At 40.4% G+C, this 17,194-nt stretch overlaps 1 protein-coding gene across 1 annotated transcript in view; it reads left to right on the top strand.

The window, feature by feature from the left end:
- cavin1a (caveolae associated protein 1a) overlaps positions 1 to 16,991 on the top strand; it is a 46,148-nt gene extending 29,157 nt beyond the window's left edge. The window contains 3 exon segments of the mRNA XM_034190699.1: positions 15,494 to 16,045; positions 16,047 to 16,082; positions 16,084 to 16,991. Of these exon segments, the coding sequence (XP_034046590.1) occupies positions 15,494 to 16,045; positions 16,047 to 16,082; positions 16,084 to 16,230 (735 nt within the window). The 3' untranslated portion in view covers positions 16,231 to 16,991.
- The last annotated feature ends 203 nt before the right edge of the window (positions 16,992 to 17,194 follow it).

Raw genomic sequence — 17,194 nt, 5'->3', positions numbered from 1 at the left:
CAAATCATCACCATATTATGGACTGTAGATGATGGAATCCCCAAATTCCTTGCAATTGAACATTGAGAAACATTGTTCCTAAACTGTTGGGCTATTCTTTCATGCAGTTGTTCACAAAGTGGTGATCCTCACCCCATCTTTGCTTGTGAACGTCTGAGACTTTTGGGGATGCTCCTTGTTTACCCAGTCATGAGTGTCCTCAGTTCCCAAATGCTTATTGAGTGTTGTTAGGAGGAAAGGTGATGTAACACAGTGGTAAACATACCACTGTCCCAGCTTTTTTGAAACGTTTTGCAGGCATCCATTTCAAAATGAGCAAATATTTGCACAAAAACAATAACGTTTATCAGTTTGAACATTAGAAATCTTGTCTTTTTGGTGTATTCAATTGAATATATGTTGAAGAGGATTTGCAAATAATTGTATTCTGTTTTTATTTACATTTTACACAACATCCCAACTTCATTGGAACTGGGGTTGTAGTACAAATGAACTCTGTTACAGCTGATCAATATGATTTAACACTATGATAGAGTTGATTTACACAGTTTTGAATGGGACTATATACACACTTGCTGAAATCTTAAGTAAAAAATACTGTTAGTGGTTATTGTTGTCAAAAAGGTCATTTGTGTAGATAATTTTGGGACTCAGAAGCCACTTTTTTATATCTTGACACATCCATCCCGTCATTTTACTGATGCTACATGGTACATTTTGCAGAGTTAAACTGACTCTGCAGTGAGTACATAGGGTCACACTGCAAAACAAGTTACATCGACTCTGTCATAGTGTTAAATCATGGTGATCTACTCAAAAAGAGTCTTTTAATACTGTGATAGAACTATTTGGAGTGCGACTATATGTACTCACTGCAGAGTCTATTCAACTCTAAAATCTACAGTTCGTCATTTCCAGCTGTCAAGTATTTGATTATGCAAATTGGACTCTTGAAACTCGTGTGTCTTCTTATATTAGCTGGAAGTGGTTCCATGCAACAATAAGTAGGTGAAGTAGGTGATGGAGACAGATCGATGCCTGAGGCCTTTGCGAAAGCTGCTGTGGTCTTTGTGTTGTGCTGATGGGAAGTTCTGTCTGCACTATCCACAGTGCCCCGAGCCCATGTATGAGTCAGACGGAGAACAATGCACTTTTCAGTTTCAGTCAAAGAACTGCGAGTTTCTTACTGTAGGCGGGGAACATTTTGTGAAGCGTGTCAAACCAAGGTTTCCTTAACTTCTCTTCACCCGGAGATGCTAAGTTTCCATTAGGCGCTGACATCTCGGGTGTTATGTATCTTAATTTTCCCAGAGGAAGAGGCCCCACCGGGGCCTCACTCATCCTGTTTCATTTAGGCGTCTTACTTTCTGCCTCTCCTGCTTTTGTTCAGTAAGCGTGTAATCTTCCATGTTTGCTAAACTTGGGCACGTCGGCCTAATGGGATATTTTAATTACATCTCCTGTGTGGTGCCTTCCCCTGAGAGATGGCTCAGACAGTTGTCGGCTTGTCGGAGCAAACAGACACACACTGCTCCTACTGATCCCAGCCAACTTTTCCATGAGATATTTTTCATACCACCGTTGGAGGAAAGAGGCAACAGGAGTCTCTCTTATTGGCGTGTGCATGCTCAATCTCCATCCCCACCTGTCAGAAAATACACAACGCAAATGTTTCGATATGACCCGTAATTCCTCTACTTTCATATTATATAGTATTCTAATACAATTACAGTTTTTTTTTCGCAAATCTGATTGGTTAATCGTGTTTCAGACCATATAATACTGGGGTAATGGTGGCAAAAATTTTTCGACCATTTCACATTTGGATGTATTAGTCCGCGCCCTGACCGGTGTTCTGACGAGATGTCATTCCTGTCGAATATCATTCCTGTCCTCCACGCAGCTGCGCATGCATGAGCACTATTGTCGAGAGGTGGAACTGTCGATTTATGCGACGAGACGCACAATTCGACAGAACACCGGCCGCTGTTAGCTGTTAGCTGAGACCAAGAGAAAGTCGCGTACCGCTGACGATGACAAAATGGGTGAATTTAAGCTACCATACGAAAGTACTGATGTGGATTCTGATACAGAATTACCGTTTCACATTTGATGGATTTTCACATATGATGGATTACTCCGCGCCCTGACTGCTGTTGGAGTGACGCTGCCTCACGGTAAGCGTCGCCGACCAAATTACCTACAGAAAAATAAACTGTACAAACAATGAAATTGGATTAGAATGGGAATAACCACTGTGTGTCTGATGATTTGCAGAAGTTCGCAAATATACGTTCTACTGGCTCCGCTAATGCGCTGCCGATAAATCTCAATTTGCACTCCTATAACCAGCATGAATGTCCGCAAATCTTCAGACACAACAAGGTTATTCCCTAATTATGCAGTATTAAATATGCAGTATCATGCAAATGGGGCAGCATGGTGGCTTAGTGGTTAGCACTGTTGCCTCACAACAAAAAGGTCATGGGTTCGACTCTCGCCTGTGGCCTTTCTGTGTGCATTTGCATGTTCTCCCTGTGTTTGCGTGGGTTCTCTCCGGGTGCTCCGGTTTCCTCCCACATCCAAAGACATGAGTTTTAGGTGGATTGAAATCTTTAAATTGTGCGTAGGTGTGCAAGTGGGTCTGAATGTGTTTGTTTGTCTGTTTGTGGTCCTGTGACAGACTGGCGTCCTGTCCTGGGTGTACCCCGCCTCGTGCTCTATGACTGCTGGGATAGGCTCCGGCTCCCCGCGACCCTTAATTGGACTAAATGGTTGAAGATGAGTGTGTGTGGGTATTATGCAAATGTGCCGATACCTCAGTATCACTGATGCAGACCAGTTGAGGGTGTAAACAGTCAAAGGTTTTAACAAATAGTTTCGGTAACACTTTACTTGAAGGTGTCGTCAGATTAGTGACATGCCACTGTCATAACTGTTACATGACGCAGTCATGAAGGTGTCATAAACATTATGTCAATGTCATAAACTTTTATGACTGCTGTCATTAAGTGACATTTTTTGGGTTTTCTTGATTATAACAAGACGTTAATCAAAGAGACATGACCAGAAGTTGACTTTGGCCTTTTTGTCTTCGATTGAATGCCAACTTGTCAGCTTGTCGTTACAAAAACCGAATGACACATAAAGACAGCAGTCATAAATGTCTGTGACATTGACATAATCTTTATGACACTTTCATGACTGTGTCATGTAACAGTTATGACAGTGTCATGTCGCTATTATGACGATACCTTCCAGTAAAGTGTTACCATAGTTTCTCTGATGTGTCAGAGTTCACTGCTCTTTAATTGCTCTATACCCGCTTACTCCAATTGGGGGGGGGGGCTGGAGCCTATCCCAGCAGGCGTGAGGAGGCAGGGTACAGCCTGGACAGAATGCTAGTCTGTCGCAGGGCCAGATATAGACAGATGAACACATTCACGCTCGCACCCACTCCTACGGCCAATTTAAAGTTTCCATTTCACATAACCTGCATGTCTTCGGATGTGGGAGGAAGCCGGAGCACCCAGAGGGAACCCACGCAAACACAGGGAGAACATGCAAACTCCAGGCCACAGGTGGGAATCAATCCCATGACTTTCTCGCTGTGAGGCAACAGTGCTAACCACTAAACCACCTTTTGGAAATGGTTGATTTTATCAATGTAATATTAAAAAAGAGTTTTACAGAGGTTTTTGTTGAAGAAATTGGTTAAATTTAAAACATCACAGAGCTTTGTAAATCAAGAAAAAACGATTATTTTATAGTGTTACATCCCAAATAAAAGATTCCTGAAATTTGATGAACTGGGGCTGATAATCAATGAATAATAAACTGATCAATATTTCAATCAAGAGACCGCTGCATCAAAGGCGAAGAAAGGGTAGAGACAAGGGATATATTCACTTTTACTTTGTCTTTCATTCTGAGCATCTTAACCAATTTCTGTGTTTTTGCTGCATCTTTGCACAGTACTGTGCGATTTGCTGTTGTGTTTTGCACTTCAGGGCCACCGTACAGTACTGACAAATTACTTTATGTTTTTATTTACTCATTCATTCACATTATTTGTAGGGTATCAGTGGTAGTATTATTGTGAGTTACAGTAAAACTGGAGATTTTTGTGACATTAGCTGTGTTTTGTTTTCATTCATTTTGGTTTAAACTAAAATTGTTTGACTACTCCAAGAATATCACTTGTCTGGGCAGCGACTGCCTTTAATGAGGTATGGAACTGGCATAATCCTGGACTATGTTGTAATTTCGTGTGACATAAAGTGTTCTCATCATGCCCTGTTTCCACTGGCTGCAGATATTTCCCATTTGCTCATCAGATGAATGGTGCTCACAGTCAGGCTTTATGGGGAAAAAAATGGTGCAAGTGCAAGCTGAGTGTGCATGCAAAAATATGACTATTTTTTTTAGGGTAATTTTTCTTCACTGATAAACGACATCAACGTCATTTTGATCAGTGTTTGTCTGTAAAGCAGGTGCACATTTCATTTGTGTGTAATTGCAATGCATTTAGAGTAACCGTGGATCTCGTGTTGGTGCATTGCTGCAGAGATGTCAGCTGTTTATCCGGCTAATCGTCACTATCCATCAGGGGCGACATAAGGACATGGTTGCCATGATGACAGAGTGCAGTGTTTATCTGTTATTTTGCAGGAAGGGAGGGCATCAGTAGAAGTGAACGCTGCAGTGGCCGCTGTCCAGAGAATGGTAGATGGAATCCAGGCAGAGGGAAAGGCCAACCCAAAATAAACCCATACACAGCGGGCTGGCCAGGCCCGCACCATACACAGCACCAGATAAGGCAGCAATGTACATTTTATGATAGGCTCATATGGCAATAGCTCACCCACCCAGAGAGATGTGTCACTCTGACAGGTGTCAGACGTTCACACATGAAAAGAGGATGCCAAGTTAACTGACAGTATAATGACAGTTGTTGCATGCACTGTAGTAACAGCATAAGGCTTGTACAGCAACTATGTAGATGAGTGGGCGAGTGAGGAATTTAGTCCCACCCAGCCAGCATATGTACAAGCAGTAACTCGAAAACAATCAATACTGACATCTTGTAACTCGCCAAATAAAAAAAGCACATCATGATGATGAACTGATTAGATGGTGGTGAACTTTGATGCACCAGATTATTTTAAAAAAATAATAATAATAACTTTGTGTGTGGCTGGGGATGACCCCAGAGATTTTTGTCACATCTGAAAATTAGTAAAGCAAACTCAAAGCACTGTTCCAGATTATTTTTGAAACATTCCTCCGGAGTCCTCAACAAAAGGATGACATTATGGGCTGTGTTCAGTGGGGCCTCATTACAGAACCAGCTAGTTTGAAATTTTCCAGTTCAATATGATGAAGTTAATGGTGATTAACTTTGATACACAAAATAACGAGATATTATTATAAAAGTAACGAGATATTTATAACGCGGATGTGTAAACATGACCTCAATAACGACGCCAAAAGCAAAAGTAAAGTATAGAGATGTAACGGAGGCCAACAGGTGTCGCTGTGCAGATGTAGTTAGTAAACCTCACTCCCAACAGCTCAAAAGGATTCTCTGGTCACAAGGTCAGAGCCCTGGGTTTTGGCCTTCTTGTTAGAGAGTCCGACTCCCATGCCGGAGATCGTGAGTTCTTGTCCCGAGGGGAGCGAATGGGCGGAGTCATAACAACACAACGCAGAGTGCAGCCGCTACAGAGACATGTTAGATCCAATTTCTAAGTAGAGATGCGAGTGTAAGCTGAAATTAATCAGCTGAAGCGATCCTTACGAGGACTTGACTGGCGGAAAATTGTCCAAAGACAGAGGCGGATTTCCTGAAATTACTTATCCGGACATTGTTAATTATCTTGTGAATGGTAAAAGTTCTCTTTTTATATGTGACACTTCCTTTTATACATTCGTTTAGTGAATAATTTTAATTTTATAGTTTTGGTGTCCATGAATGGTCCTTTTTTGTCTATGAATTTTGCACATTGGGTCTATGAATGGTCTTTCTTTTGTTTATGAAAGTTCCGAAAAAGGGGGGAGGGTCTTGGTATTAAAAAAATTAATAACAAATACAAGATATATGGTATATTTTTTTTACCTGAAATTGTTGTATGGCTGGGGGGCCTGGCTGCCTTTTTGTTTCTGTCTTTTGTTTTTCCTTCCAGGTGGCTTGCATTTGGGACTGAGTGGCTGTGTTGCTGAGGTTATCAGGACCTCACCCTGATCACCTGCGGCTCGTCAGGACTCACAGCTGTGGTGCATCTATATGGATTGGAACATGGTGGCATTTAAGACTGGAGTATACAGTGTGTATTTGCCAGAGACTCGACCTTGTGACCAGACGGGTGAGATCGTCGTCTCGGGAGCCATCTCATCATCAGTGGATGCAGAGAACGTCCAGGGTTTGATGCACGGTCTGTGAAAGAGGAGGGGGTGAGGTCTCACGCTCGTCAGCACACTTCCTGAGGTACGTTAGATTTTGTGACTAACGTTTATACAGTCAGTAAATGTGGTGTCCCTCACACCTTATTATATTGAGCTGTACGTTAGTCATGTATCGGCTTCCACTGCAGTGGAGTTTTGTGAACTGGATGTTCCATGCCTGCAGGTTGGGAAGCTGATTAGTAATTAAGCCAGGAAGTGTTTGCTGTTTATGTACACCTTTGAGTGGTCTCTCTGTGTGTAGAGTGTGGACTCACATAATGGTTCCTTCTTTCACAGACTCGGTTTGTTGCGGCCACCTGGGGGGTGTCGGCGGGGTCCTTGGGTCCGAACGGCTTCTGGCTCCGGACCGTTAGCGCTGCTGGGAGCGCACCGTATCACCACCACGCCAGACCGCACACTCTTTTGTTGTTTTGTATCACATCACTGTTATGTATTAAATTCAGTTAGCCTTTGTACCGTGCTCTGCTTATTTCATACTGGGTCCTTCAAACGCTGGTCGGTTCTCCGAGCTGCGTCCGACACATAACAGAAATGAAATGATCTGAGCACACTTTGGAGTGCTTGGAAGGCTCGAAGTCTTTTTGGTTGATGCGAGCAATCCACAGCATTCGTCGTTGTCTACTAAGCTCCTCTGTCCTCTCGCCCTCGGTCACACATACTGCTGGTATCGTCAGAAATTTATACTTCAAGGGGTCGTCGGAGTGATTCTGACACCCATTCACAACACGGGTATGAACCATTGTTATCAGAAACTGGCAAGAATAAGATATAATCACACTTTTCGCGACTAAAGGCTGCCCCAAAAAATGGCACGGTGCACGGAATGTTGGGATATAATGACGTCACGTGAAAACAATCTCTGGCACCTGCTGACAGTGTTGCCACAGTTACTTTGAAAGGTTATTTTATTAGCAGCTGCCGACAACGTGTAATTAATAAGTAATATAACTAATAAGGTAACTAGTGATCTAACTTGGTTATTTTCAAGATTGAGTACTCAGAAAAGTAACTAATCAGCCAAGTAATAGTTACTTTGCTGAGTACTCAATCTTGAAAATAACCAAGTTAGATTACTAATTACCTTATTAGTTACATTCAGCAGCTGCCGACAAGTTGTCCGCAGCTGCTAATGAAGTAACTGTAAATTGTAACTGTAAAAAAAATAACTAATAAAGTAACCTTTCAAAGTAAATATGGCAACACTGCCTGCTAAATGCTGGCACCTGCTGGACAGTTGGGGAATGTGCATCCATATGAAATTATGAATTTATGTTTAAAGGCTACAGTGCAGGGACTCTATGTGCACTAGCGCATAAGTTACTTGCACATTCATGTTATTTCCCCTAAAGGAGGCAAAACTGACCACTGGGCTTTCTCACATAAGCAAAAACTTTTGTCTCATGTGTCCATAACATAAGTGTTACATCCCCTGTGGTCAGCTTTGCTTCCCTTTAGGAAGTTACTATTGCAACCCCAAATCAGAAAAAGTTGGAACAATATGGAAAATGTCAATTTAGAAAAAAAAATGAAATGATTCTATTACTTTTGACTTGTATTTCATTGCAGACAATATGAACTCAAGATATTTCATATTTTTTGTGGCCAACTTCATTTCTTTTGCTAATACACATTCATTCCTTCATTTCAGGCCTTCAACTCACTCCAAAAAAGTTGGAATGAGGCAATTTAGGGTTAGTAATGAAATATAATCATGAGTTGGTGAAACATGAAATACGGAGGGTTCTTGGGTAGGTTTGAGTCAACACCTGGTTTTGTAGAGATGATACTGTATTAAAATACATATAGCTCCAACCGTTTACTGTGTAGGTACTATAGAGTACAGAAAGGTTTTGGGGAATCCCCAGTGACATCTTGGGGAAACCCTCAAAACAAATGTTAATATGGCTGGTTATGGTGATGTACGGTGCATCTGGAAAGTATTCACAGCACTTCACTTTTTACACATGTTACGGCCTTATTCCAAAATGGATTAAATTATTTTTTCCCCTCAAAATTCTACTCACAACACCCCATAATAGCAACATGAAAAAAGGTTTTTGAATGTCTTGCAAATTTATTAAAAATAAAAAAACTAAGAAATCACATGCGCATAAGTATTCACACCCTTTGCTCAATACTTTGTTGATGCACCTTTGGCAGCAATTCCAAACTCAAGACTTCTTGAATATGATGTCACAAGCTTGGTGCACCTATCTTTGGGCAGTTTTGCCCATTCCTCTTTGCAGCACCTCTCAAGTTCCATCAGGTTGGATGGGGAGCGTCGATGCAGAAACATTTTCAGATCTCTTCAAAGATGTTCAATCGGATTCAGGTCTGGGCTCTGACTGGGCCACTCAAGGACATTCACAGAATTGTCCTGAAGCCACTCCTTTGACATCTTGGCTGTGTGCTCAGGGTCATTGTCCTGCTGAAAGATGAACCGTCACCCCAGTCTGAGGTCAGCATATTCTTCGTTGTGGCATAATCCAGTGATCAGCATTAGAAAGACATCGGTATACTGGAAAGAATGGCACCTTAAAGGATTATGTCATGTTACTGACTTATATGAAGATGAAGAAGTTCATGTCATTTTCCAAAGTGATAAGAAAATATGGTCTTGAGGAAAAGGAACATTTTTGGAAGTATTTGCAGATCAGGGACTGTATTACCTCTGGGATCCAATATAAAGATGGAAACCCCATCATGGACTATTTCACACTACCTATTGATCACCACCGAACCCCTGTATTTTATAGAATGACCAACCAACAGCTCACAATGGTTGTCAGGGCCTGAAAGCAATATGGGAGAAAGACCTGGGATGTCTGATGAGTGGATGAGAATTATATCAAACAATGGGAAATACATCAGGGACGTTAAAGGTAAACTTACACAATAAAATCACACACAAAGGTATTACCTGACACCACAAAGACTCAACAGAGCAGGTATAACAAATAACACCCTGTACTGGAAATGTCAGAAAGACATTGGTATTTTGCTACATTGCATTTGGGAGTGTCCTGTCATTCAACCTTTTGGGAAAACAGTTTTGGACAACTTGAGCAACTGGCTGGGAAGTGCCATACCATGATCACCCAGACTCTGTCTACTTGGAGACCGAAGCCAAATACACAACATATCAACTGGAAACTTTTCTGTTAAGATGGCAAGTAGCTGCCAGGACGATACTTAGAGTATGGAAAACACCCAAGCACACCAGAACTGAGAGAGTGGGTTAACATTATGATAAAAAAAAACAGCCTCATATAAACTCATGCTCAACAAGATGAACAATAGAAACAAGAATAAGGCACCAACCTAGGATTTATTCTGGACTCACATCACATTACCTGATAAGCCTTCAGCATGAATACCTTCCTCTTAGCATATCCAACTGTATCCAGATGTATCCAACATTATAATCTGCTATATGCTTATTCTACCTAGTAATGTGACTACTTATATGTCCTTTTATGCAAGTGGTCTTATTTTAACTGTATTTTTGTATTATTTTGGTTTTATTTTTATGCCACTGTTGTTTTGTGTAATGTGTACTGTTTCTTTCTCTTTTTGCTCTGTATGCACCACTCTGCATTTAATCATTAGTGATCGATCTCTGCTCCCCTCCACAGCATGTCTTTTTCCTGGTTCTCTCCCTCAGCCCAACCAGTCCCAGCAGAAGACTGCCCCTCCCTGAGCCTGGTTCTGCTGGAGGTTTCTTCCTGTTAAAAGGGAGTTTTTCCTTCCCACTGTAGCCAAGTGCTTGCTCACAGGAGGTCGTTTTGACCGTTGGGGTTTTACATAATTATTGTATGGCCTTGCCTTACAATATAAAGCGCCTTGGGGCAACTGTTTGTTGTGATTTGGCGCTATATAAAAAAAAAATTGATTGATTGAATTGATATTGTTAACCACCAAGGAGAAAAGAAATAAAAACCTGAATTACAAAAAACACAAAAAAAACAAACAAAAATAGCACTCTGGAGCAGGTTTTCCTCCAGGATGTCTCTCTACATTGCTGCATTCATCTTTCCCTCAATCCTGCCTGACTGGTGGATCTGAACTTCTTCCATTTACAGATGATGGAGGCCACTGTACTCATTGGGACCTTCAAAGCAGCAGAAATGTTTCTGTGCCCTTCCCCAGATTTGCTCCTTGAGACAATCCTGTCTTGGAAGTCCACAGACAATTCCTTTGATTTCATGCTTGGATCTTATATGTAGACAGGTGTATGCCTTTCCAAATCATGTTCAATCAACTGAATTTACTCTAGGTGGACTCCAGTTAAGCTGTTGAAACATCTCAAGGATGATCAGTGGAAACAGGATGCACCTCAGTTTAATTTTGAGTGTCATGGCAAAGGCTGTGAATAGTTATGTGAGTCCTTAGTTTTTTGTGTTTGTTTGTTTAATTTTCAATAAATTTGCAAAACTAAAAAAAGTTTTTCACATTGTCATTATGGGGTATTGTGTGTAGAATTTTGAGGAAAATAATTAATTTCATCCATTTTGGAATAAGACTGTAACATAAAATGTGGAAAACGTGAAGTGTTGTGAATACTTTTTGAATGCACTATATCTTGCATGCAAACTGTCATATGTACTGTGTCAATACTACAAAATAACTGTTATTTATTTATTTATTTATTTACACATTTGTTACTTTTATACAAAATGCAGACTCAAGGACAAGGTATTGAAAGTAAAAAAACAATCTTTATCGTTTAAACAGGCAGGGGTACGGTACACGGGAAGACAGGAAGTGAAGCAGAGGTACAGATAAGTGCTAGGCAAAAACGTCGTTGAGACAGGCTGGGTTCAAAAGCATGGAGAGATACTGTATCATGGGCTGAGGCAAAAACAAGGTCCAGTAAACAAAGCAAGGTCGAAACACAATGAAGCAAAAAAACAAGACAAAGGCAAACGGCAAGGATTGCAATGAACTGGCGGGGGAGTGGAGAAAGTGAAGGGCTTAAATACACAGGTGATGTAATTAGGGAAACAAGGTGCATGTGTGGAAGAATGTTCTAGAAGGGAGGCGTGGTCAGGTGAATCCAAGAGGAGGGATGCGATGCAAGAGAGAGAGGGAGTGATCAAGGCAGACAGACAAAGATGAAACAGGCAGGTGCAAGAGTGTAAGTGGACAAGTGGACACCACTTCCTTCAGACAGAAGTCAGACTATCAGAGCAAGAATTTTAGCTGAGGAAGCTTCTGTAATTTGAAGCGAAACGTCCTCGCATCAAGCAACCCAGTCCAGTCGAAGATTCAAGCTTCTCTACTATGTGGGAGAAACAGAGACAAAGATTAAATAGGCAGGTGCAAGAGTGTAAGTGAACACACGGATAAACAGAGACAAAGAAGAGACAGTCAGGTGCAAGAGTGTAAGTGAAGGACAGACAAACAGTGACCAAAATCAGTGACTATTAAGCTAACAAACTAAACACATGGCTGAAGTCTAAAAGATAATAAACATAACAGAAAGAATAACCAGATAATTGCATAACAGAAAACAAAACCCAAGACAACTGTATAATGTGTAGCACAGAAAAGGAATGAAACAACTAAAGACTACATAATAAGAAGCAGAAAAAAAAAAACAGAAACAAAAGCATAACACAATGGGGAAAAAAACAATAACTGGACAGAAACTACAGCTGAATAAACCACATGACTAAAGTACGAAAGACAGAAAACCAAACCAGAGACTACAGCGTACTGAACAGAAAATAAATGATGAACTCAGAACAAAACTAATGACGACAATAAGATAAGGAGCAACTCCACCCCGGGGCCACAACCTGACAGATAGCTCCAGTCATACTGCTCACCTATGTCTGGTCTGTGTTAGTCTAGCGAGCACGCTAACTTCAAGTAGCTTTGTTCCCTCTGCAGGACCATCTTTAATCATAATAGTTTGCAAGTATTCATTCATATATTACTTTCATGAGCAATGTTGACACAGTGGGACATGCCTGGGCTGGTTCAAGCATGTGCATGTAAAGTAGACCTTTTGTTTTGCATGCCATTTATGAAGCCTTGTTGCTAATTGCAGGGTCCTCTTGCATACTAATGCTACTGTTGCCTACCAGTAGTCCTGTTTGGTGTTTCGAAGTTGTGACCACTCTTTTAACAACACCCTGTTTAAACCTATAGTCTTTGTTATAGGCTTTTATTGAATTCATGGTGTTCAATCCTCTGCAAATGCACACCCAGAAAACATAACTTTATGGCTGAAGCAATTAGACTACAAATGGGCAGCCATCTTGTACTGAGCATGCACACCATGAAGTTAACACACGCATGTAAGTGTGTGTACTTCTACAAAATGCACACAAAATCAGCATCAGTGCAAAAGGGCTCTCTCAGAACTGGCTTCAAAATGGTACACAAAGTCAGTACGGTAAACTAACACTACTTCCTGGTATTATTGTCACATGAAGTGGTCAACACTTGTCAATGAGCAATCTTTCAGCCTTTGTGGTTTTTCTGGTGTTGTATGTGGAGAAAAACATGTTGCCAGGTGTCAAACTGCTGTGTTGCAGAGGTGATCATCTTCATGTGAGTTCAAGATAAAGTGAAACTCAGTTTGTACTCACCCCCAAGTATTTCTAGTGAAAAGGAAGCAGGATTATAAATGAATATGAAACTACTGCATGCAAAATAAAATGTTGTACTGGTATTAGTATTATTAGTACAACCCCTGGCAATAATTATGGAATCATCGGCCTCGGAGGATGTTCATTCAGTTGTTTAATTTTGTAGAAAAAAAGCAGATCACAGACATGACATAAAACTAAAGTCATTTCAAATGGCAACTTTCTGGCTTTAAGAACACCTATAAGAAATCAGGAAAAATAATTGTGGCAGTCAGTAACGGTTACTTTTTTAGACCAAGCAGAGGGAAAAAAAATATGGACTCACTCAATTCTGAGGAATAAATTATGGAATCACCCTGTAAATTTTCATCCCCAAAACTAACACCTGCATCAAATCAGATCTGCTCGTTAGTCTGCATCTAAAAAGGAGTGATCACACCTTGGAGAGTTGTTGCACCAAGTGGACTGACATGAATCATGGTTCCAACACGAGAGATGTCAATTGAAACAAAGGAGAGGATTATCAAACTCTTAAAAGAGGGTAAATCATCACGCAGTGTTGCAAAAGATGTTGGTTGTTCACAGTCAGCTGTGTCTAAACTCTGGACCAAATACAAACAACATGGGAAGGTTGTTAAAGGCAAACATACTGGTAGACCAAGGAAGACATCAAAGCGTCAAGACAGAAAACAAATGAGGAACGAATGGGAGAAACTGGAGTCAACGTCTGTGACCAAACTGTAAGAAACCGCCTAAAGGAAATGGGATTTACATACAGAAAAGCTAAACGAAAGCCATCATTAACACCTAAACAGAAAAAAAACAAGGTTACAATGGGCTAAGGAAAAGCAATCGTGGACTGTGGATGACTGGATGAAAGTCATATTCAGTGATGAATCTCGAATCTGCATTGGGCAAGGTGATGATGCTGGAACTTTTGTTTGGTGCCGTTCCAATGAGATTTATAAGATGACTGCCTGAGAGAACATGTAAATTTCCACAGTCATTGATGATATGGGGCTGCATGTCAGGTAAAGGCACTGGGAGATGGCTGTCATTACATCATCAATAAATGCACAAGTTTACGTTGATATTTTGGACACTTTTCTTATCCCATCAATTGAAAGGATGTTTGGGGATGATGAATAATTTTTCAAGATGATAATGCATCTTGCCATAGAGCAAAAACTGTGAAAACATTCCTTGCAAAAAGACACATAGGGTCAATGTCATGGCCTGCAAATAGTCCGGATCTTAATCCAATTGAAAATCTTTGGTGGAAGTTGAAGAAAATGGTCCATGACAAGGCTCCAACCTGCAAAGCTGATCTGGCAACAGCAATCAGAGAAAGTTGGAGCCAGATTGATGAAGAGTACTGTTTGTCATTCATTAAGTCCATGCCTCAGAGACTGCAAGCTGTTATAAAAGCCAGAGGTGGTGCAACAAAATACTAGTGATGTGTTGGAGTGTTCTTTTGTTTTTCATGATTCCATAATTTTTTCCTCAGAATTGAGTGATTCCATATTTTTTTTTTCCCTCTTCTTGGTCTAAAAAAGTAACCGTTACTGACTGCCACAATTTTTTTTTCTTGATTTCTTATAGTGTTTCTTAAAGCCAGAAAGATACCATTTGAAATGACTTTAGTTTTGTGTCATGTCTGTGATCTGCTTTTTTTCTACAAAATTAAACAACTGAATGAACATCCTCCGAGGCCGGTGATTCCATAATTTTTGCCAGGGGTTGTAATAGGAGTATAGATTAACACAGGCTTTATCACCAAATTGCGTGCTATATTTGACATGTTTTATTTTGGTGAACAGCATATCTTCAAATTTATAATTAGCTGTGTGCCCTTCTTTGTCAAGCAGGTTTGATTTACATATTATACAAAACTGTGTGGGACTGTGTTATGGAGAAATGATAACCAAACTGCAGGAAATGCACCTGTAGATAGAAGACATGTAGAATGATGTCTCATGTTTCACTTTAATTGTATGCCCATGTATGATGTCCAGCTTTGGCTGAAACATCACTGTCACCATAATATGGGATTTATGACTTAATAAGTGCATCTGCAGCAATTATTATATTTGTAAAGTTAATGTGTGTAATGTGTGCAGCCTTACTGAGTGAAATGTATTTAACACCACTAGATGGCAGTCAAGCAGTAAACATGTTTGTTCTGAATGTAAAAGGAATCTTTGTAGGATCCTGCTTATTTTTCCCCAATTTAATTTCTTGCACAATTTATTTATGACCAATCATATAAAGTACCATGTGTATATTGATCATACATGGCTGCATTTTTACCTTTGCCATAGTGATGTACACTGTGTATTTTAGTAAATATCAAACTGAAAATTAATATTATAGTGTATGTATTACTTTTATATAATGTTTTTCCCTATTGTCCCACTTTTCCTCCCCAGGACCAAGTGAAGGCACCAAAAGTAGCCAAGCCCAAAGGCACAGAGACAGTAGTTGAAGCTGGAGCAGTGGAAGGCCTAAAGCAGATACCTGAAGAAGAAGGTGAGGGTCTCCCAGCCAATCTCAATTCAGACGAGGAGGTGGAAATTGAGGAGATCATTGAAGAGTCTCGTGCCGAGCGCATCAAGCGCACCAGTAAGCAGCAAGTGGACAACATAAAGAAAGCCTTCTCTAAAGAGAAAATGGAGAAGACCAAACTAAAGACCAAGGAAAAAATGGAGAAGACTAAGCAGAAAACCCGTGAGAACTTGGAGAAGACCAAGCACAATCTGGAGAAGAAGATTGGCAAGATCGGGACCCGTATGACCCCCAACCAGGAGCGCAGGGCAAAGATAAAGACCTCTAAAGACAAGGTGAAGAAATCCCTCACCCCTGACCACAAAATCTACGCTCGCTCCAAGACCAGCGTCTACCGCGTGCCTCCTTTCACGTTCCACGTGAAGAAGATCCGAGAAGGGGAGGCGGAGGTGGTGCAGAATGTAGAGCTGGTGGAAAACGTCCGAGGTCGAGGGCCAGCAGGGAGGTGAGGAGGAACGGGCTGGACGTGCATGTAGACGTGGACGAGGAGGAGCTGGTGAGTGTAGACAGCCCAGAGAAGGAGCATCTTTTACATGTGACGGAGGACTCTCTGATGGTCGCCGTGGAGACAGACCACTTAAAGAAGGCCCAGAGTGAATAAGGAGCAGCCAAGTGCTGCGGTGATACGATAAGAAGCAAGAAAGCAGCAAGATAACGACGTTGGCGGAGTCTCAATGAACAAGTCTAATCACAAGGACACAATATTAATTATCAGGACTTTCTAGACACAATATGTAACATCTCATTATTTCTCTTTTCTTTTTATTGTACCAACAGGGATGACTTTGATATTTCCGCTTCTTTAATATACACATTAAAACGTAACGCTAGCCTTTAAGACACACTGCAGGCTTACGTCTGACTGATGAGCCTATCTTCTAGTCTAGGATATTTGCTTTGCTTGTTGTTTGATAAATTGAGTGCCAAAAGCAAAAAAAAAAAAAAAAAAGCTATAACCTTTGCTATTGAGATGTATAATATAATATATTTCCTTATTTGAAATGCACATCTGGAAGTTCCTAGTATGTTTTAAATTGTTACTGATGGTTTTGGTTATGTAATGTGCATGTGTGAAAATGAATTAACAAGTAGGCCAGGAACAAAAGAAATAATTATAATAATAATAATTAAAAAAAACCACAGGAGATGGGTCAAATGGACACAGACTTGAGTGACTGTCTCACTCTTTTAGAAAGAATATTTTCACCAATATTTTATGTAATATCTAACGGACTGTTAGTCCGTTAGATATTACATAAAATGTGTGTGTTTTTTGAAAACTGAATACTTATGGATTGCCAATCAAACGGGGGTTTTATCCAGAAGGTGTTTTGTGAAATCAGTCCAAAATTTAAAATAAATCATTAAATTAAAGCTTCTTTCACAATAACTTTAATATCTGTAGCAGCTCCCAGTAAGTGCAAATCTCAACAACATGATCAAAATAATATAAAAATTTGAAATACAAAGTAATGGGTGGCACAAACATTCACCCTTATAACACAACCAAACTAGCACAGCCCATTTTTCATCAAATATGGCTATCGGGTATAGCGAAGGCTTTG

This window comes from Thalassophryne amazonica, chromosome 16 (genome assembly GCF_902500255.1).
Source record: "Thalassophryne amazonica chromosome 16, fThaAma1.1, whole genome shotgun sequence".
NCBI lineage: Eukaryota > Metazoa > Chordata > Actinopteri > Batrachoidiformes > Batrachoididae > Thalassophryne > Thalassophryne amazonica.
The sequence above is the reverse complement of the archived record's forward strand: the minus strand, read 5'-3'. Positions and strand labels throughout refer to the sequence as shown.